Genomic DNA, 20,123 nt, shown 5'->3' on the forward strand with positions numbered 1-20,123 from the left:
ATGCCGATTTGTAGTATTTAGGTCAACCATCATGAGCTGGCATAACATATTACTTCGACAAGCCTTTCAGAAACTGGGTCTAATTGTCAAATAAGATAATTAAAAGTCAAGAACAAAATGTTAGCAGTGTCGGCACAGTTGTCCAGAATCGAACCTGGGTTCATGGCGTAATAGAACTCTCCCCACTCGTCCATCCAGACTTCGGCGACGCGCGCGGCGTTGTGCAGCACGATGTTCTGAACACCGCCGGGGAACGAGTAAGGCGACTTGTCGCGGAACACGTGGCCCACGTGCGAACATGGCACGATCTCCAGCCGCCCGCCGCACTGCCACACCTTGCCAACCCCACACAGTTATAGTACGAGATAACAACCTATTAACTAGCTTCCTTAGATTTTCTCCTATTTTTGCTAGTATTTATTAAGAGTCCTTCGAAGTTCAGACAACCATCGATAATTTTTAGACATCCTTGTCTAAACTGCCTTAGGGGAAAAAGAAATGACTATCTGACGCCTACGAATATAATAAAATTGAAACTTCTGGAATGGTGCCGAATCTGTCCCACATTTCTTTCATCGGCTCTTCACCATGTTGACCCGTATAAAACCTTAGTCTAGGAAGGTCTTTTTTGACAAAAGCCTAGTTGAACCTTTTGAATTTAAACCTTATCAAAACAATTCCTGTCTTTCTCTAATTAAATTTACCCTGAAGCTCATCTCGAGGTTTTCCCCTCCCCAGATGTCCATGCCTTGATCGTAGGAGCCGATCTGGTAGAAGTAGTCCTTGTCTATGGCGAAGAGCCCGCCGGCCATGGTGGGCGTGCGTAGTGGCGCTGTACGGTCGCCCCCTCGACGCGCCATTTCCCTTTCCGGCACTCGATACCTAAAGTGTAACAAGGAAATATATCACGTAGTGCATGCTGTTGATGGAAATCGTTCAAGGCTCCGGTCAATTGACTTTAGAAGAATGATTGAGATTGCAAAGTGAAAAACAGTGTCTTGAAATATTTTTTTGGGAAAAAAGTATCAAATATATAACGAGTGATGCAGACATATCATAAAGGAATAACTTTCTAAAATGACTATAACCGATAAATATTGTCAATAAACATGTCTAGACAAAACAAGTTTGTATATTAAATAAATAAATACCATTTTTTTTTTGCGATAGCGGAAACGGAAACAACTCCTAACCTACACTAACCAACCATGAGTGGCGAAAGCGCGCGAAAACTAGACAAACCAGACCACGGCGCGGCCGACTGGACGCATATTTATGAGCTATTAAAGCATTTCTGCAAGGTGACGTCCTTTTAACGAGCATGGATCATCTGTAGATGTTCTCATATCTCTATTTTGGTCATAAATTGTTTCAGATACTCACTGCGATATCGCTATAAATTCATCCCTTCTATCATGGTTGGTTAGACACAAAGTAACAAAATCCAAGAACAATCACCTTGAATTTTATGCATGAAATAATCTTCGGAGTATGTTATTTTATATCTCCATCTTAGATGATAGACTTCGGCGACCCCTACCGTATGTTTTCCGCGATATCCAATGCCAAAATGTATAAACACTATAGTAAGACCGTAATTTTATAATTATCGTATTTGACTTGAAGTCTACGAAAAAAATGTGACAAAATAAAAACACACTTGTTCTAATATTAGCATTAATACCGATATCGCCGTTACCGAAATCCACCATGGTAACATATAAGGCATATTTCTTAAATCGAAAATACGTCAAATGTTGGCTTAATGCTTTGTGATTGCGTTTTATGAATAAGTAATTATACGATTGGTTTCGGTCGTCACTGTTTTAATGGTGAATGATTTTTTTACATAATAGTTTATGATTTATCGCTTATCCAACTGTTACGGTTACAGATAAGGAAGATTGATGGTTAATTTGTGGAGCCTATAGTCAGAGCAATGATAGAAATTAAATACGTAGGTAGCGTTCACTGAGGGCGTCGACTTCAGGCTTCGGCTTAGGGTCAAAACCCACTAGAAGAGCGGCTGCGCGCAGTGGATATAAATTCAGTGATTGAACAAATCTGCGAGAGTCGCTAGAAGTTTTCTCCCACGTCGATAAGATCCAAAATAATTTGCTTCAGTAAATAAGATGTAGCAGCGCGCCCGGTCGCTGTTTTTTAAGTGTAAATTGACCCTAAGTGTGATGCTAGCAATCATCTTAAAGTAAGAAGCAAGAAATGATTGAATCTCTCTTTAATTTTATTTAAGAAGCTTTGTTTAATGACTAGTTTGAGTAGTGTCACATTTCTTAGTATGGGATCCTGCTCCAAATACGTGACTACTTCATTGTGATACTTCTTTAGGCGACTTTCAGTTGTTTGCCTATTAAGTGGAGTGCCCACGCATCGGATTCCAAGACCTATTAGGAAATTCTATTATTTATGTACCCTACATTAGACAACTATTTCTATAGTAACGGGATTCTTATTTTTAAAGGTCGTAATATCCATATATAGCTCCTTAATGGTACAAGCTGCCTCATTTGTAATTTCATTAAGTAATCAAAATCGATTAGGATTCAATCAAACAGTCATGAAATCACAGATTTGCCGATTAGCTAATCCTTTAGGCGAAATCGTAGAAAGGTGCCGTATACATTAACCGAATGATGTGATGTGAAAACTACAACAATATTATATGTTACAAAAACATATCAGTTGTTAGTTTTTGACCTGAGTTCAAGTTTTCAACGAATATTTTAAAAGACTGAAACGAAGAATCTCATTTAGGTATCGTATACTTGTTTATTTTCTTCTATCGACCTAAGTTAGAAAATTGAGGTTTTTTAGAGATATAAAGTTCAAGGAACTCTTTATATCTCTAAAAAACCTCAATTTTCAAGGAACTCTTATCAGCGCCAATTATACAGTTGCAGTATAATTCAAAAATAAAATGATTCATCACATTGGATGGCGCAAAACTTGACATCATAATACAGGGGTGGATTTACCTGTACAGTCATAAATGAAAACAATGAGACGCAGCTGATTATGCAATCAAAATAACCTGTAATAACAATAGCACGTACGGTTGTGACCGAGTACAGTGCACGCGCCTAAAGTCTCAACTAAGTAACATTAAACAGGTAATTGAATAACTTGTTGTTACAAGCGTGGAAACATTGGGCACTGTTTAGCGGTCGTATGTTCATTCATTTTCTCATTCAGATGTTTTTTTTTCTGTTTTACAGGAGAAATTTGGTTAGTACACCATTTTATGAAAGAGTATGGTATAGAAGAAGAAAAAATCACAGTGAATCAATGTACAGTTTTAAACTAAGGAATGAAACGGTCGCAATTATTCACAGGCTTAAGTCTGTTAAGTAAGATATAGGAAACTGAATACTGTTTTGAAAACAAATACTTTCTCAGGATTGTGACAGTCATCCTTAATACGCAAGAGAGTGGGAACGGAATCTACTACCTATACAAAAATATAGATGATGATTTCCTTTCATAACTCAGATGTATCACCGTCTAGTATATTAACATGAAACTATATCATATGAATGACTTCAATATAAAAATAGACTATACTTTAAACCAGATGGCAGAAACAAATTTGGACTGAATACTCACCACCTAAAGTTCAGTTTCCAGTTGAATCCTCCCCATGTCATATCCGAAGCTTGTATGTACTCGAAGGTGGTGTCCGAAATGACGTCAATGATGGGGCACACCACTGTCGTCCGGTCTTCAACGATCCGCGCCAGGAGCGGCTCAAGCCAGCCCTCTAGAAAAACAAGTGAGGTTTAAAAAACATGCTTTGGGTTAAAACCTTACACTATCCCGTAAGGTAAGATTGCTGAGAATGTGGAAGTGAGACGCCACTTTACGTTAGGTTATGCGCCGTCTTGCTTGCACCACAGTAACAGTATTATTTCGATAGGTGTTGGTACTCTCTTATAGATCGAACCCAAAAAGGGTTAATGTTTATACATAGACTTTTTCTCGTATCTCTACAGTCAGCGCATAGTTTTGTGTTTCACAGCCTCACAGGATTAAGGTATATGTATTGTTGAGCTTGGCATCGTAACTTCCAAAAGTATGAACCAATTGCGTTTGGAAAGTTGTTAAACGATAGATTATTATCAAATTTTAATCTATTGTTTGCTAAGTCAATCTAGTTTGTTATTAATTGACTGAGAATTTCTTTTACCGTAGATAATTACGCAAAATCGTGGCGAGAGTCAGTGAACTGAAGCGCCAATGCAAAAACTGTTTTAGTTCCGATCTAAAGAAATCAAAAGAGAGATTAACGTCTAAGTAGGAGCAATTACCACTGTTATCCTATACTACCAATTTGTGGTGTAAAACCTTTACCTTATGTAGAACAAAAGATAATGGAACCAATTCCTTACAAATGTAACATTTTATACATTAAGGAAAAGTATACAGTTTACTTTCCGCTTACTATAATTAACACCTGTAATAACCAGACAGTTATTGAAATCTAAACCTTTGTTTTTCCAGACACGTGCACCAAAGAAAATATTTGGTAAAACCGTATCGATAACAGTTCTATTCGCGGACACTACCTGTTGCAAATTAAATATAGACATGAGCATGCAGGGAGAGTTCGAAAACTTCGAAACCCAGACTGACCATACGCTTAGCATAGCATAAGAAACTAATGGTGGATAAAAATATGGTGTACGAATAACGGTGGAACGTCACGCATGCATGAATTTCGAATTAACATTCAGTATCTACGCCCGCCACAAACAATGCATTTTATATCACTGATGTATTCTTAAGCCATATAGTTATAAATTGCGATCAATTGCTTACTCTATTGTTGTCTGCAAAGAATTCATCAATCGATTCGGTTCATGCTGTTCTAATTATTTAAACAAACATTTGAGGTCTAGTACGTTTTTTGAGAAAAGAAATGAAAGATTAATGCTGTATAGGTAAATATTTTTTATCGCTATTTAAACGATTCTGTGAAATCGATTTTACCCTTTTCAATTATCTTCACACTAATTCTAAACTTTACAAGTGGACAAATGTAATTCAGATTATGATACAAAAAATGATTTCTGGGTAATGGATGATGCAATACTTCACAATCACATGCGTTACATGGTCACCAAAGGATTTAATTTAAGTACTTTAAGTATATTTAAGTTTCATTTATACTGCAAATGCAGTCTAAAAATACTCAGTCAGGTTTATAGATAGAATAAACCTTGTAGTGTAGGAGTCAGCTAAGGCAAACGGGTAAGTTATTAACTCTTGTAACAACCTGTTTTTGTTAGATTCTTTGAGTAAAAGGGCCTGGGTATTACACGATACATTCACGCAATTTATTGTGTAACTACGCACGTTCGTGAAATGAGTGCAATAAAATAATTCAGAGTTTTATGTCGTATTTCTGTATGACGTAGACCTGAGCTGGTTTAATCGTCGATTGGACATATTATTGATATGAAAAAGTGAATAAGAAAGAATAAGAAGTGATAAACAACCTCCTGTATCGTAGCAAGAGTTTGTATGTGTGCGTGCAATACGACAATGCAATACTTCTATTACTTCAAGCAACATTGTTTTGATGGATCATGGTACTTTACATACAGGAAAACAATTCAATTTAATTGTGTACAGAAACCACAATATATGAATATACATAACAATTTCTGTACAAGCATTCTAAAGAGGACATAAACTATTATGGCACGAATAAAGAAATTTGACATCCGCATGTAATCATAATAGCTACATTGTCTCATTGATATTGAAATACCACATCTTATGAAGAGAAGAAACGGGCATTAATCATCCTAGACGAGGTACCGCTACTGCCGGTGGGCGAAATTCTCATGAATATCATCGCAATAAATAAATAAATAAATGCGGACAACATCACATACATTGTTCTGAACCCAAAGTAAGTTGCTAAAGCACTTGTGTTATGAAATTCAGATACAACGAAGGTACCACAAACACCCAGACCCGAGACAATGTAGAAATGTGTTTTTTTTACATTGACGCGACCGGGGATCGAACCCGGGACCTCAGAGCTAGCGACACCTTGAAGCCGGTGCGTACGCCACTCGACCACGGAGGTCGTCAATACCTGCATGGATAGCCGAGTGGTTAAGGTCATCTCACCAAACCCACAGAGCTCGACGCGTCTCGTATTCGATCCCCGCTTAGGACAAGCGTTTGTGTGATCCACGAACGCTTGTCATCAGTCTAGGTGTCTTTGTGCATGTGAATTGAACGTTTGTGAAGCCCCCGCGACACAAGGATTATACTACTAAATGCGGGAGTCGTTTTGAAAAAAAAACACGGCGGGCATAGGCTTTCTCTTGTCCCTTGCATTCATCCTGCTATCATGCGGACAAAATTCTCATAAGCAACCTTTAAAATTTTAAAGTTATAATTTACCTGTACATTCGCAATGCGCATCGAGGAACGTGATGACGTCACCCTTGACATGTTTGGCCCCCAAAAGACGCGCCCGGATGAGACCGGACCTGTTCTCCGTACGGAACAAATGCGTCGGCACTGGCAGCGTCTTTATGTAGTCCTCTAGCTTCTTGCCGAGATGTTCTGGTGACAAACAAACAACGCTTAATTAGGGATTAACATTTAATAGACATACTGAAAAGTTGGTTTATATGAAGAACATATACTTATTGGAAATTGAGCATGCACATATATAGTATTTTCTACGTCTAGAGGTAGGAGCCACTTCCGGAGGTCGGGGGTTCGATTTTCACCCAGGACAAATGTTTGTGTGACGTGCACGATCATTTGTGTCCTATGTCTGGCTATAATTAATGTATAATATGTAATATTTATCAGTTCTCTAGTAATTATAATACAAGCTTTGCCTAATTGAATAGATGGAGTATTATTGTTATATATTTCCTATTCATTTTTCGTAGAAGTATAGTTAGAGTTCATAAAAATAAAGTTAGTAAAAAATAATATATCATTCCGCAAGACATTAATAAAAATACGTGTCACTATTTTTTAATAATCTACCTGACGGGCTTTAAAAAAGTCGACATCCCCATTCTCACAGCTCATTTCACGTCGTCAACATGTCATCTTAAAGAGGTATTAATAGTATCCCGTTACTCGGTAACATAAAAGCACAATTTTTATATAAAGAATTAGTTCGACACAGTTACAAAAGCATGTTATAAAAAAGAAAATCCGGTCGGTTGCATTAAAAGTCGCTTCATTTGTAAAGGTGTGATTGCACTGACAAAAAGATATTGAGCATTCCGCACGCCTGTACCTGTCATTAACAGCGGCACGGAAAAGTGGTACGCCTGTCTTTTCGTTGCGTGGATATAGGTAATAACATTGTTATTGTATAATAGTCAAGGTCGCATGTCTATATGAAATTCTCTATTACTTCAGTCTGCTAAAGTGTATTTTGTACGCTCTTATTGGGTATCTGATTTTGAAATCAACAATATAAATCGTATCTTCTCTAATCTAATCTTTGAGAGTCAAACTTTATAGATTTCTACGTACATTAACTACAATCATTATTCTATGAATGCTGGACAACTACATGGCGGTCAACAAATCTCATTCAAAGTACTTCAGTATCACGACTATCACTAGAACGAAACAATTGCGCACGGATCATTATGGATGCATCCACCGTAAGGCAAAGTTAAACCAAGTTTAAATACGTGGTCACGCTTTTATACGAGTATATCGATCGATAAGCATTGAGTATTTACAATACGCTGTTCGTAATACAGCGTGAAATTATCACAGGCTTCAGTAAAAACTAGATCAATCACCCGGTCGGCATCACTTCGCCAGTGTGCGTCCAGCCTAAGACGCATTCAAGGTGAACGTTAATTTTATTTATTCATGATCATAATTTACATATTTACTCAATTATATGGATCGAGAATAGCCGCAACGTTGCAGATAAGATATCCGATAGAAATTGCTTGGACCCTTGAGAATTACGTTGTGCGAATTGTGTTGCACCTATTAATGAGGCATTAGTGTTACTTTTCTTCCCTAGTATCTACAGTTACAATGTCCTATCTTATTAGACTTTATTTTATTTTACTTTAGGTCATGACTCATGTATTGCAGTTAAACTGAAGTAAGGGATACGTTATTAAATGTTACAACTATTAATATTCACTTTAATTTTTATTCATCATCTTTAATTATTCATTAGTTAATGCTATTTAAGGATTACAACAAGTCGATCAGTGAAATGAAGCCATTTCTTAACTTCATGTTATTTTTAAGATGTGATGATGTAACCAAAAAACTTCAGCATTACATAAGAATGAATTTTTATTTATGAAATAAGGTGTCACGTGGCATCGTTGTTAATCATGTTGAACTACTTACAGAATTTTATACAAATTAATGTAAATTGTTCGATAAGATACGTTATTAATTTAATATTAGCTAGAATTGATTATCAGCCGCTATCAAGATTTTATTAAATTAACTGATATTGCTGAAAATTAGACATGTTTGTATCGTGGCTTGAGGAAAATTACGGTTACTTACTGCCCCGCCATTTTTTCGATTAGTTGTCTCTTTAACTATAGAAATTGACATAATAAAGTATCATAACCAATCATCCAGCCAATTATCATTAAGACAGCTGTCACTATACTTTCAACGAAAGTAAAAAGCTAGCACATTTCTCTGTCCGATTCGTCTGACGCGACTAGCTAACTTCAATGCGAGCTTTTCACGCAACGAGGTCAAACGCCAAAAAGGTCGAGGATTCACAACAACTCACGCATGATATATAAATAAAGCGATTGTACGCTTACGTACGGATACTTAAGAAATTTTGATTTAACTTTAAATGGATAGCATTCGTTTTGTTCACTCAAATACCAGTTTTGCAATCACGGCGAAATCTTGAATTGCATCTCGAAAGCTTGATTGAAACTACATACAAAAATAATGTGTTCTGTTACTATAGTATAGTGCTTACAGTTGACGGAACATATATTCATGCTTAACACTTGAGCTTCGCGTTAAAATGTCAGATATCTATATTTTTGGAGAGACTAGATTTTGCATGGACGATGTAAGTAGGTATACTTTTTTGCGTAAGAAAATGGAGGTCACTTCGAGAATAATATACATAACACAATAAAATAATGAACTGATTGTAAGAAGATCAGAATATTTCGACGCAATAAAGATTTACCACAAAACGTTCACCTTACGACTTCACGAATACTTTGCAAAATTCCATCAACCTGACTGAAGCACTGATTTTATAAATGCTATCTGTTCTACCTATAGCAGTTAATAGACTAGCGAGTTTCAAATAGTTCTCGCTAAAAAGGTGCGAGGTCAAATGGAACTATAAATATACCTTAGTCAATAAATTCCTCGCGAGTAATCTCATCTTTTTCTTGGGTATAATTTGTAAAACAGGACAATTTTTAACCTTAAACTTGACAGATCTGCCCTTACGTGATCAACAGTACTTATCGCTGTGTAATTTTTGTTTAGCAGTAAGAGTAGCGAGAAAATTAACTGTTTGGTAGAATCATGTGCCCGACACGGCCGCGGCATTCATAGATTGAGTCCCGCTATTTACGTGACTGCACCATAAAGAGGTATATGTTAGAGCTAATAGGTGCAAGGTCAAGTTAAGGTATTAATAAACATTAGTTAATAAATCCATAATGTATAAGCTCACCCTTTTACTGACGCAATGACGTGTGAAAGAGAAAAAACTAAAAAAGGAATGAGCATAAATTGCTTATTTTATTATTTTACTAATGGGCCATATTTAAATTAAAAGTTAATAATAACTACCTCAGGCTGTTTACTATACTAGAGGCTGAGTTGCAAGAGTCAAGAATAGCATTAATTGCAATAAATAAAACCGTGGACAAATAGGCTCATCTTAGTGTGACTACAAGTATAGCCAAGTGAAGAATATGTGCACTTGTTTCTCACTTAATCGTAAATTCTTAAGCTTGTGTGATATTTCTCGCGACACAATAATTAAATTTCTTAGAGCCGGGAGTCGCTTTGTAATAAAAACTCACCCTTTTCGCTGGCGTCATCGACCAGTATGATCTCCTTGAGCAGGGGCCGCGGCGACCGGTTGATGGTACTCCATATTGTACGGATGAGGGTCGTCCAGGCTTCGTTGTGGAAAACTATCACCACACTTGTCGTCGGCAGTAATGTGGGGTACGGCTTGTCTTTGCACCTGGTAACAAGCGAATAATAAGCTAAAGAAGACACAACAAGTAAGATATTACTAGAACTCTATATAAGATTTGATGATTTTGGTCAAATTTTTGTAACATAACAAAAGTCGATGGACAATCGGATTTAAGAACTTACTAATTTGTTTTAAGTATCTGTTTTAATTGGTGTTCAGTTTGAACTCCTTGTTTAGAATTAGGTTTTGTGAATCTGATAGTGTTCATGGGGTTTTGTTGAATTTATTTATTAACATAAATTGAATTGAATCAAGGAATTCTACTTTTCTCAGGGCATTTATTATACCTATGACCATGATGATGATATTTAATGCTGTTACATCATTTAAAGTTGTTACGTAGTGACGACCAGTAAATACCAAGAGGACTTGCTAGTAGGGCAATAAGGCTATAATACTGTGTGTAATGGAACGTACAGTAAGCACTTTCAAATTGCGACAACACTGTGTTGCAATTTTGTCACTAATTTAGTTAGTAGTAAAGTTGACAATTAGTTCAAACATTTATAAGTTGCCAGCATAACACCTATGTAACATTTCAAAAGGTATTACAAAATAGTGTCCGCTTCTAACACTAAAGAATATGGTTAATAAATATATAACTCCAATTGCATTAACACATTAACGATTCAACTGAATTTAAAACGATTTCTATATTTTGCACTTTCGGCAGTCAAGTATAAAGTGATTAGTAATAATTCTTATTTATTATTATTATCTTTTACTTATTTAAGTAGTATTATTAATTGTTTTATATAGGTATCTAATGGGTAAGTATACATTACCTCCACGTAATATTATTTTATTTAAAGACGTTTTTTTTTCATATCAATTACCGTGCGAAAGTGGTACAAATTTGTAAAATTACTTCGGTGATAAAACCGTCGTTACAAGAGCATTATGGATTAAAACTGTTTGGTTTCATTGCGTACAAAGAACATAAAGTCAATCGCAATAAGTCGTAAACAAGAGTATTTAAGTCATTTTATTACGTACTTAGGAAACGGACTAAGCATACCCAGTACCTAGTTATTATATCCGAAAATTTTACGTCCGTAATAAAAGTTCAAGCAAAAGTAGTATTTAAGTACTGCAAAATAAGATTCAAAACTACAGATATGGTTCTCTATTAGGTTGTTGTCTTATTCAGTGGAGCAATGGCACCATGAATAATATTTAAATGTTATTTACTGCCTTGACATTTGATAGGACACCATTCCTATGTTTATTTCGTATAAAAAGCATGGCACCATACATTAGTCAAGCTTTGATGGAGTCATCGTCGTGATAAAGGATAATCTTAAGAGGGCATTGATCTCTAGTTTTGCGAAACCGGCAGTTTGTAGAAATAACCGTTACACTGTTTAGAACAATCGTTCCATAATGGACATTCAGTCTAAGAATAGGTTAAGTCTTTACTGGGAAACTGTAAAAAGCGCAGGTCACACCGCCGGTTAGCGAAGGAGCAAGTAAGATGTAAGCTTAATCGAGTTCTTGTGAATTCAATACAATTGAGATCGAGTTGGTGCTCTGGAAACCGACACCAGAGCTAATTGCAGGAGTGGCACGTGATGGAACTACGCTCTGTCGACAACTAACGATGCTGATAAAACACTCGATAGCTAGTACTTTATCTTTTAGTCTGAAAGTTCTAAATTCTATACTTAACTTACAGTTCAACTTCCCGACTATCTTGGAAATCCAATTTCAATACTTTTACCAGCATGTTTAGTTTACTGGAAAGCATTAGGTCGTTAGGAGAAACGGTCAAATGCGAGGCGGACTCGCGACACTGCGGGATCCGTATAAATAGGCTAAGAAGAAACAATCTTTGCAATATTACAACGGGCAAACATCAACTTTATACAACATCAGGAAATTTAAAAAACAGTATTCACCCTGTATTACCATGCTTCGTAAGCAGTCATTGTAAATGAAAAATTCATGTAAATGCTAGTAAAACATATACGTCACCACATTATTGATTTCACTCTTAATGGAAGCCGTATATGGACAACACTCAACACTGATTGAATAGTAGACTTCACTATCAATTTTATTTCACACGTGGCTCGAGAATCTTAGATGAGCTTCCTACAATGCAAGCGTTTGGCATCTCCAATATCTTGGCAATACCCGTCACTTTCGTGAAGGTCGTGAGCAAACTCCATTGATTGCTAACGGCTGTTAACGAAGCCAAGTCGTCACGATGATAGCTGTGGCGTAACGTCTTAGCCAATACTTATATCTTAAATGTTATTGTGTTACATCTTTTGCATATAAGCATTAAACTGCTAGGTTTAATAATCGATATGGACATTATAAAGTCGCGAGATTATTTGTTTAAATGAGGTAATCTGCTTGCTGAAATTACCTCCTCTTTTACAATGATTGTGGAAATTTGGTGGAAGTATAACCAGTGGTTACGGAGCATAATTTAAGAGAGTTAAAGATAATTTATAGAACGCTGATAAGTCGCGAGAACAGCTAATAAAAAATAGTCTTTATAAAACTAGATAACTATCTATATGAGGGAATTTTGCATTTCAATTATTCGACAAAATTCTCTTAATCGCGACATTATCATTCCGTTTGAAAGACATAGCGTAGCTAATTTACGATAAACTCATGCAAAGTGTACCCACCCGAAAGGATGGACGTCAGCGAGGTTAATGTGAATGGACTGTAACAGATGAGACCCCATAAAGCTTTAACACGTAGTAATGGTTGTACCCAGCTTTTAATCCAGGGGGAGGATTCAATAACATTTTCAAAATTTCTACGTCAAAGCATAACTATTTTATTTCCGTGTTTTTTTCTAATTGTGCTTTTCGCCAGTTTCATATGACATTTTTAAAAAGATACGTTATCTCCACAGCCAAAGATATTTCCATGTTCATTCCCACCCATATTGAAGTGGTTCCCAAAATCCCTTGTACCAAGTACATACCACATCACGTTTTTATTACATTGGTAATTATATAAAGTTATTCAACCAACAAAACGCAAAAATATAGACTGTAATACTTATTTTAATTTTGTATTGATCTTGGCACTTATTTATATCTTCTTACATTTTGCGGCGAACATTTTGTATTGAACTTGACTCTCCTTTTTTACATGTGTGAAAGCATCGTTCCGATGTGCATGATTCGACCTCGTTAACAAAACTCAACCAGCGCAATGTTATAATTAGTTTGTCTTTAACATAAACAATAACAGTGCCGTTGACACATTGTTAAAAGACAAAGGCCGCCTAACTAACAACATTAACAAAATCATAAGGTTTTAAGGCCAACAATGGACGCATACATATTCAGGTCACACAAAATGTTACTGTACAGTTAGCAACAATAATAAATTAAAAATACTATCATCAGCCTAGCCTTTCCCCAACTACTTTGGAATTGACTCCCAGTCTAACATGATGCAACTAAGTACCGGTGTTTGACAAGGAGCGACTGCCTACCTGATGATATCAGCCCAGTCACCTGGGCAACATGATACTTGTTCATGCTGGTCGTCAGACTTTCTAGCTTCTAACTACCCGTAAGGACTCTCAAAGACATTTAAATTAAAGGTTATCCATAATTTAAGGTGCCTTCCGAAACACAGAGGAACTCGTTTTGACATAGATGTGCTCATCCAAGTACAACTGTATCAAACGAAGCTTAACCTTTGATTGAGACATTTACCTAATAAATAAAAATAATCTGTGATACAGTATATACATAATTTAAATAAAATTAGCATCCTCCTCTCTTCTACATTGCCGTGCCCTACAGGGCCCATAGTGTACTATACTAAAATTATGTCTACGTATGGAGCGCAATAAAAATATCGAGTATTGATCAACTTGCGCTGTTGTAATCCAGCCACGAGCTCCTCAATAGATTAGAAAGAGTCCTAAATACAGTTTCTTAGTATTGTTAGGAACGTAAAAACACCTTTTCTTAGTGAAACCTTGCTGAGTATTTCATAAAGTTTTCACATATTTTTAACATAATGTTTCTTTCAATGACGTTCGTTGCTGACCATACGAAAGCAAACATGTAAATATTTCGGAATATGTTACAATTCTTTGTGGTAATTTGTCACCAGAGAATAACTAAAACACGAAACAAACACGCTTATTTGATGAATATTTAACCGTTCCGTTGAATTAATTATTTAGGTCAAGCGGTCTTAACCAAGCTCACATTTTCAGGAATCTCTACGTGCTTTACATGTTTAAAAATGGAATTTATTAAATGAAACTGGTTTGAGTGGCGTTCACGTCAACTGCATGCATGGTTGTCATAACGACTGTTTGTTTTGATTATTTTTAATTAAATCATTATGTTATACCGTGTATGAAGTGTTTGTAACTACGTTTCATTCAAGTTATGGTTCAGTTAGAAACAAACGTCTCGTTTCTAAATTCAAGCGACAATATGGAATGCTAATGCTACTAAGTGCGAATAATTGCTGAATATATCCGCATTTAAAACGGTTAACAAGTATAATACATTCGAGATGAAATTTGCAATTTTAATTGATTAATGTGATGTTTTACGTTGGTGAATGTATCGCTGCATGTATTTTTCTAGTTTTAAATGCTCTTTATTGCTAAAAATGAGTTGAATTAGCGCCTGATTATTACCTTTTTATATTACGTTCTCTCTGCTGTGTAAATTGTTTAGGTGCATAGTTTGACATAATATAATATGTATAAGATGAGCATAGTTTTACAAAAGTTTAAAAATCAAATATCGAATTAGCAGTTCCATATTTGTTATAAATTATATTTAGATATACTAACGTCCATAGAGTTTACAGATTGAACAATCAGTATATTGGTTCACCGTGCTGTGACTAAAATGTGTAGCAAAATTTTATCGCACTTTCTACAACATCACATGTGATGTTAAATTACTTAGATCGGTATATTAACATAAGTACTGTTTATTGTTTCTGCATACTAATTAATTGCAGTGCGATTAAATATTGTTTCGTTTCTATTATACTGAAAGTGTAAGATTACTCGGATATTAAACCTTTCTCCCACTTGTCAGAAATACTATAATTCTTGGGGATGAATTTGCTTGGATAAATTTTGCGACATTTTACTAAGGCTAAAAGTAGCGTACCCTTCACAAAGTAGGTATGTCAAAGCGAAATTCCCTTGATTTTGAAGCAATGTTCATCAACGTATACCACGTTTAAGATTTTTATAATTATGGCAAAATTTAAGCGAATATCGAAATATTATGACTTGAATATGCTATGAATGTTTCACGACAGTACATAGACGATCTCGGAGAGACTATCACTCCATCAAACGCACGCATTATTAACGTTTTTTTTTTAAGTAAAAGTGAAAACAGCAACGTTGATTATTATCTAAGTATTTACGTGTACAGTTCTTAGTACATGATAACATGACAGTATTTTTGCAGAATTCATCGGAAATGTCAAAAAAATGTGTTCGAATCTGTATCTAAGTAAAACAAGTAATATATAGTTTGAAAAACTATAACATTTTTTTCACAGACGTTTTACGACCCAAGTATTTCAAATACCTGCTCGTAAATATGCTAAAGAAACATAAAAACTATAAGTAACCGACGAATCTTACTAAGGCACTATAAAAAATACTAGCCGACCATTTACAAAATCCTACTAGAAAAAAGAAATTTAAATTCACGACAAAGAACAGTTAAAGAAAGCATGGAAAATATCTAATTTTAATTCAAAAAATCTCTTTATTTGTTCTCCTCGTTTTAATAAACGAAAGCACGCGGATCGTTCCTTTTTGCAACAATTTCTTGTTGACAAATACAAACAATAATATATTCTGGTAATTTTCCAAGAAAAGTCTGATTGTATTTTCACTAGTAATATTTTTAATACCATCATAAGTAGCAGATTGATTAGAGAGATAAAAATATAATCTTTAATTAAACTAGTGTATAGCATCCGGCCTTACCTCCTTATTCAGGCTCGTCCGGGCTAGTTATCAGTACTAATGAATCCATTAAATGAATTGATAGTAATCTTGATAGAGTATCACTTCAAATAAAAATCATCACATTAATTGTATTTCATTGTAAAGCATCCTTCTCTGATAATACTAAGTGATATAGTTTCACGAATAATGATAAGATATGATTTTTTTTAATTTGACAAATAGATAATTCGACTAATAATCTGTGGGTTGCTTAAAAATTACGTTTTCTATGAAACAGTTCCGTGAAATGTGAAACTACACGATGTTACCGCAATACTGTTTCAATTTCCATAAACTTATTGGAATTTTTTCGCAGTGGAAATTATGCGGGTAAAGAACTAACATGGGTGTTTGTAATCCATTTTAATATTATTAAACAGCTGAGTTTATTTGAAACGAGCTTATCTCATTAGAAGCGGCATGAAAACAAGTGAAACCGTGGGGCGAGTAGGTATCTTAGAACTAAGATTTATATATTTTAGTTCACTATCAATATTTAAGGCTTGTATTCTCGCTAGTGACCTTGTGCATTTCGACGAGTGCGGGTTTGATTTAGATGCAGTATTTATACGGGACGCATTTTTAAATAGTTATTATAGAAATCAGACATATTTTTAAAAAGTAACCAAACCAAATCATTTTCCTATGTATTGCAAAGCAGTCGATTTTTTTCTAATGTTCTTTTATTAAAAATAAAGCAGTAAAATGGTTTTATCTCTACGAATTGGAGGTGATTTGGGGATTTTTTTACTTGTTATGTGATGCCAATAGAAAAATTATGGCTAAAACAAATTACGTATCATATCCTGTAGATTACTAACTATTTTTTGCAGATACAAATTCTCTGTAAGTGCCGACGAAAAGCTGATTCATCTGCATGCTTTTTTCAAGCTTTTTACGAAAGAAGAGCCTTAATAGAATATATGGCCGTTAATATTGCAATCACAGCTGGGCATAGCCTCACGCAAGTTGCACCTCAACCCCGCATCCAGTCCGAATCAGCTCCTTTTTTATGTCATGCGTCTGAAGGGTGTCCTACACTGTGTGGTCTCTGCTCAAGGACTCGTCTGCTTTGATAGCCATCAGTCCTTTGACAGACATGGGCAGTCCAGTATGTCGATACTATAGTTCTTCCCCGGTTATTTTTGATTTTATGCTTCGAAGAAACACTGAGCATAGCTCGAAAACGGAATTTAAGTTTGTTAAATAAGCTTTCTGTTAGTGTCCGGTAATATGTGAATTACGTAAATTAAATTTGTTATAGCGGACGTAAAATATGTTTAACTGCTTGGATATCGAATACAAGTACAATACTAAACAAATCTCTCGTAAATCACACGACACGCAAGCTGTTTTTTCAGTCAAATTTAGTAATGCTTAACAAATAAATAATATAAACGATATTATGAAACCATCATACTGATACTATAGAAGCGGTAAGTTGCGAGGTTTTTTATGTAATTATTTGTTTGTTTTATTTCCACGCCCAAACGGCTTGACCAATTTTGATGAACTAGGTATGGAGCCGATACTTTAGTACGAGGTAGGTTAACTGATTGGTTTTGATAACTTCTTTAGGAAGGAAATATTTAGCAGCTACTACCACGCGCTTGAGAAAACCCATAAGAAAAATGTTAATCTTTATAAAAAGGATAAAAACGAGCGGAACATAAACCTGATACATTTCGGATTTATCAAACATCTGATTTAGGTACTATAAGTACTAAACAATGATAACACATCAGTCATCCGACTAAGTACATATAATGCGCAATTCGCAGTAGTGTATCTGTATATTACACATCCTTATACGGATAGAAACACTGAGTTAATCTTTAGCTTAATCAGTAGATTGATGTATAGCTACGAGTAATAAATAGGGTTAACCTCGTAATCGTTAAATAAGAGATTTGAGATGTGTTTTGTAACTTTCAGTAAAATTACAAAGTTCGCTCTTTTTTAAAAACGGTGATCGAACTAAAAATCTTTATTCGACTGTCAAATTTTAGTTTAAGCGCTGCGAAAAACCTTGTATACTCAATCACAAACGTTCGTTTGAATTGAAAACAGATTATAACATGGATGAACATTCCAGAAACCGTGGCCTAATAGATCTATTTATGTTGAAAACCACCACTTAAGCAATAGTTTCTTAGAAACAAAACCAAATAATATTAATATTGAATAGTGTAGTACTAGTATTCGACGATCATTAGGACTACTCTTTATCAGTTTACCACACCATAATATTCGACATGGACTAAGTAGCTTATTAGGGATGTTGTCAACTTAGTTTCGATCTGTATATAAATCGGAACACAATAACGATTTTGCGCATGAACGATAACTTAGGAAATCGACTAACATCGATTTGAGTAGCTAATGAGGTTTCAGTACGCATGTAGAGGCTATTGAAGACCATGGAACAGAAAAATAGAAGGAAATGGCACCACGAGATTTATACGAGATACTTTTTTTTTCATTATACAATGAATCTTCATATCAAACCGGATATTTAACAGACTTCAAAAATCGACAATAATTGAAGAGAATAAGGTCCTAAGGCGACATTGACTCCAGTATTAAAGCTGCGGAAAGTAAGGGAAATTCCATCTACTTATCAGTTCTATACTAAAATTAACACTTATTACTTACTTTTCGAATCGAACGTCCGTCAATGATCTGTTAAGTGATATCATATCGCTGGCCAGCAAGTTGAACTGATTCTCTTGGAACTTGTCCAACATCAACTTCTCTTGTTCAATCGGAATGCTCACCGCCTTACCTGGAACAAGGACATATTTTAATACCAAGGAACTGTAAATAAGTGTAATATATCGACCTCTGTGAAAATACATACGTTGAACTTAAAAACTCAAAAAACTTAACACATTATTAAATGTATCAACATTTAATAATGTGTTAGTATTGAGAGAGCCTACAGATTGCCCGTCCCATAAGCTGTTAATTTTTTTATTACACAATCGCGAAAGAATCTCAAATAGTCACAGTGGATATCCGTTACTTTGACCAGTTTATTATCACGAGTATATTACTATTAGTATACTATAGAAGTCAATGGCTATAAACATGGTAGCTAAATGAATAAAAAAGGTCTTATAAGTGTCAATGACACGTACGTTAGCAATAAATCATTACAATGGACTATTAAACATACACAAACAAACTTATAATTTTAAAAGTTGCTACATAAATTAGAGTCCTTTCTCTTTTCTAAACTAAAACTTTTCTAATCTCACACACACTACTGAAATTATATATACATTGTGCTACCTAATTTGTGTATTTCTTCAGTACTAATTAACTCGCCTTTTCCCGCCAAATGGTAAGTAATATGAGAAATGAGGTTTTATACTTAGTTTTTAATGTGCTTTTATTACAAATCGTCGTAATTACACAAATACTTTATGGCGTTTGTAGTCATCTACTGCCATTTTATTAATTATACTAGTTAATAATCAACTTTACTATAAACATGTGTCCTATTAGCAAGAGCTATATGACGGTAACTGTAAGGGTACTTTTTATTTAACAAATACATTTCTACTTTTCTAAATTGTGTTAGTCACAAATTTTTATAGTCATGAGATTTCGGACGAATATAAGAACGACACTTAGCTGTTAGAAATCGTCATTAAGTGTTATACTGTTTTGGAATATTACCAAATACAAGGTATCAATATTAGGAATTTATAAACACTTAGCTTGTTAAGGGGTGTAGACCTCATCTTTCATACAGAAACTTTGATGGGAATTAAAATCAGTTTACTAGAGACGATGTAATTGTTGTTATAGAAAGTACAGAACTTAGATAGCACAGGAAGAAAATGTCAAAGTTCACGAAACTGTCACAGTAAGTTA

At 35.0% G+C, this 20,123-nt stretch overlaps 1 protein-coding gene across 2 annotated transcripts in view; it reads right to left on the minus strand.

Moving 5' to 3' along the window:
- Positions 1-20,123, minus strand: part of LOC113507745 (polypeptide N-acetylgalactosaminyltransferase 5) — a 33,499-nt gene that overhangs the window by 9,344 nt on the left and 4,032 nt on the right. For both annotated transcript variants that reach the window (XM_026890692.1, XM_026890693.1), the window contains exons 4-9: positions 18,897-19,026; positions 10,071-10,237; positions 6,436-6,600; positions 3,622-3,775; positions 705-882; positions 155-335 (exon numbers count right to left, since the gene is read on the minus strand). In XM_026890692.1, the coding sequence (XP_026746493.1) occupies positions 155-335; positions 705-882; positions 3,622-3,775; positions 6,436-6,600; positions 10,071-10,237; positions 18,897-19,026 (975 nt within the window). The remainder of the gene's footprint in view (positions 1-154; positions 336-704; positions 883-3,621; positions 3,776-6,435; positions 6,601-10,070; positions 10,238-18,896; positions 19,027-20,123) is intronic.

The sequence above is a fragment of the Trichoplusia ni genome, unplaced genomic scaffold (assembly GCF_003590095.1).
Source record: "Trichoplusia ni isolate ovarian cell line Hi5 unplaced genomic scaffold, tn1 tig00003116, whole genome shotgun sequence".
Classification (NCBI taxonomy): domain Eukaryota; kingdom Metazoa; phylum Arthropoda; class Insecta; order Lepidoptera; family Noctuidae; genus Trichoplusia; species Trichoplusia ni.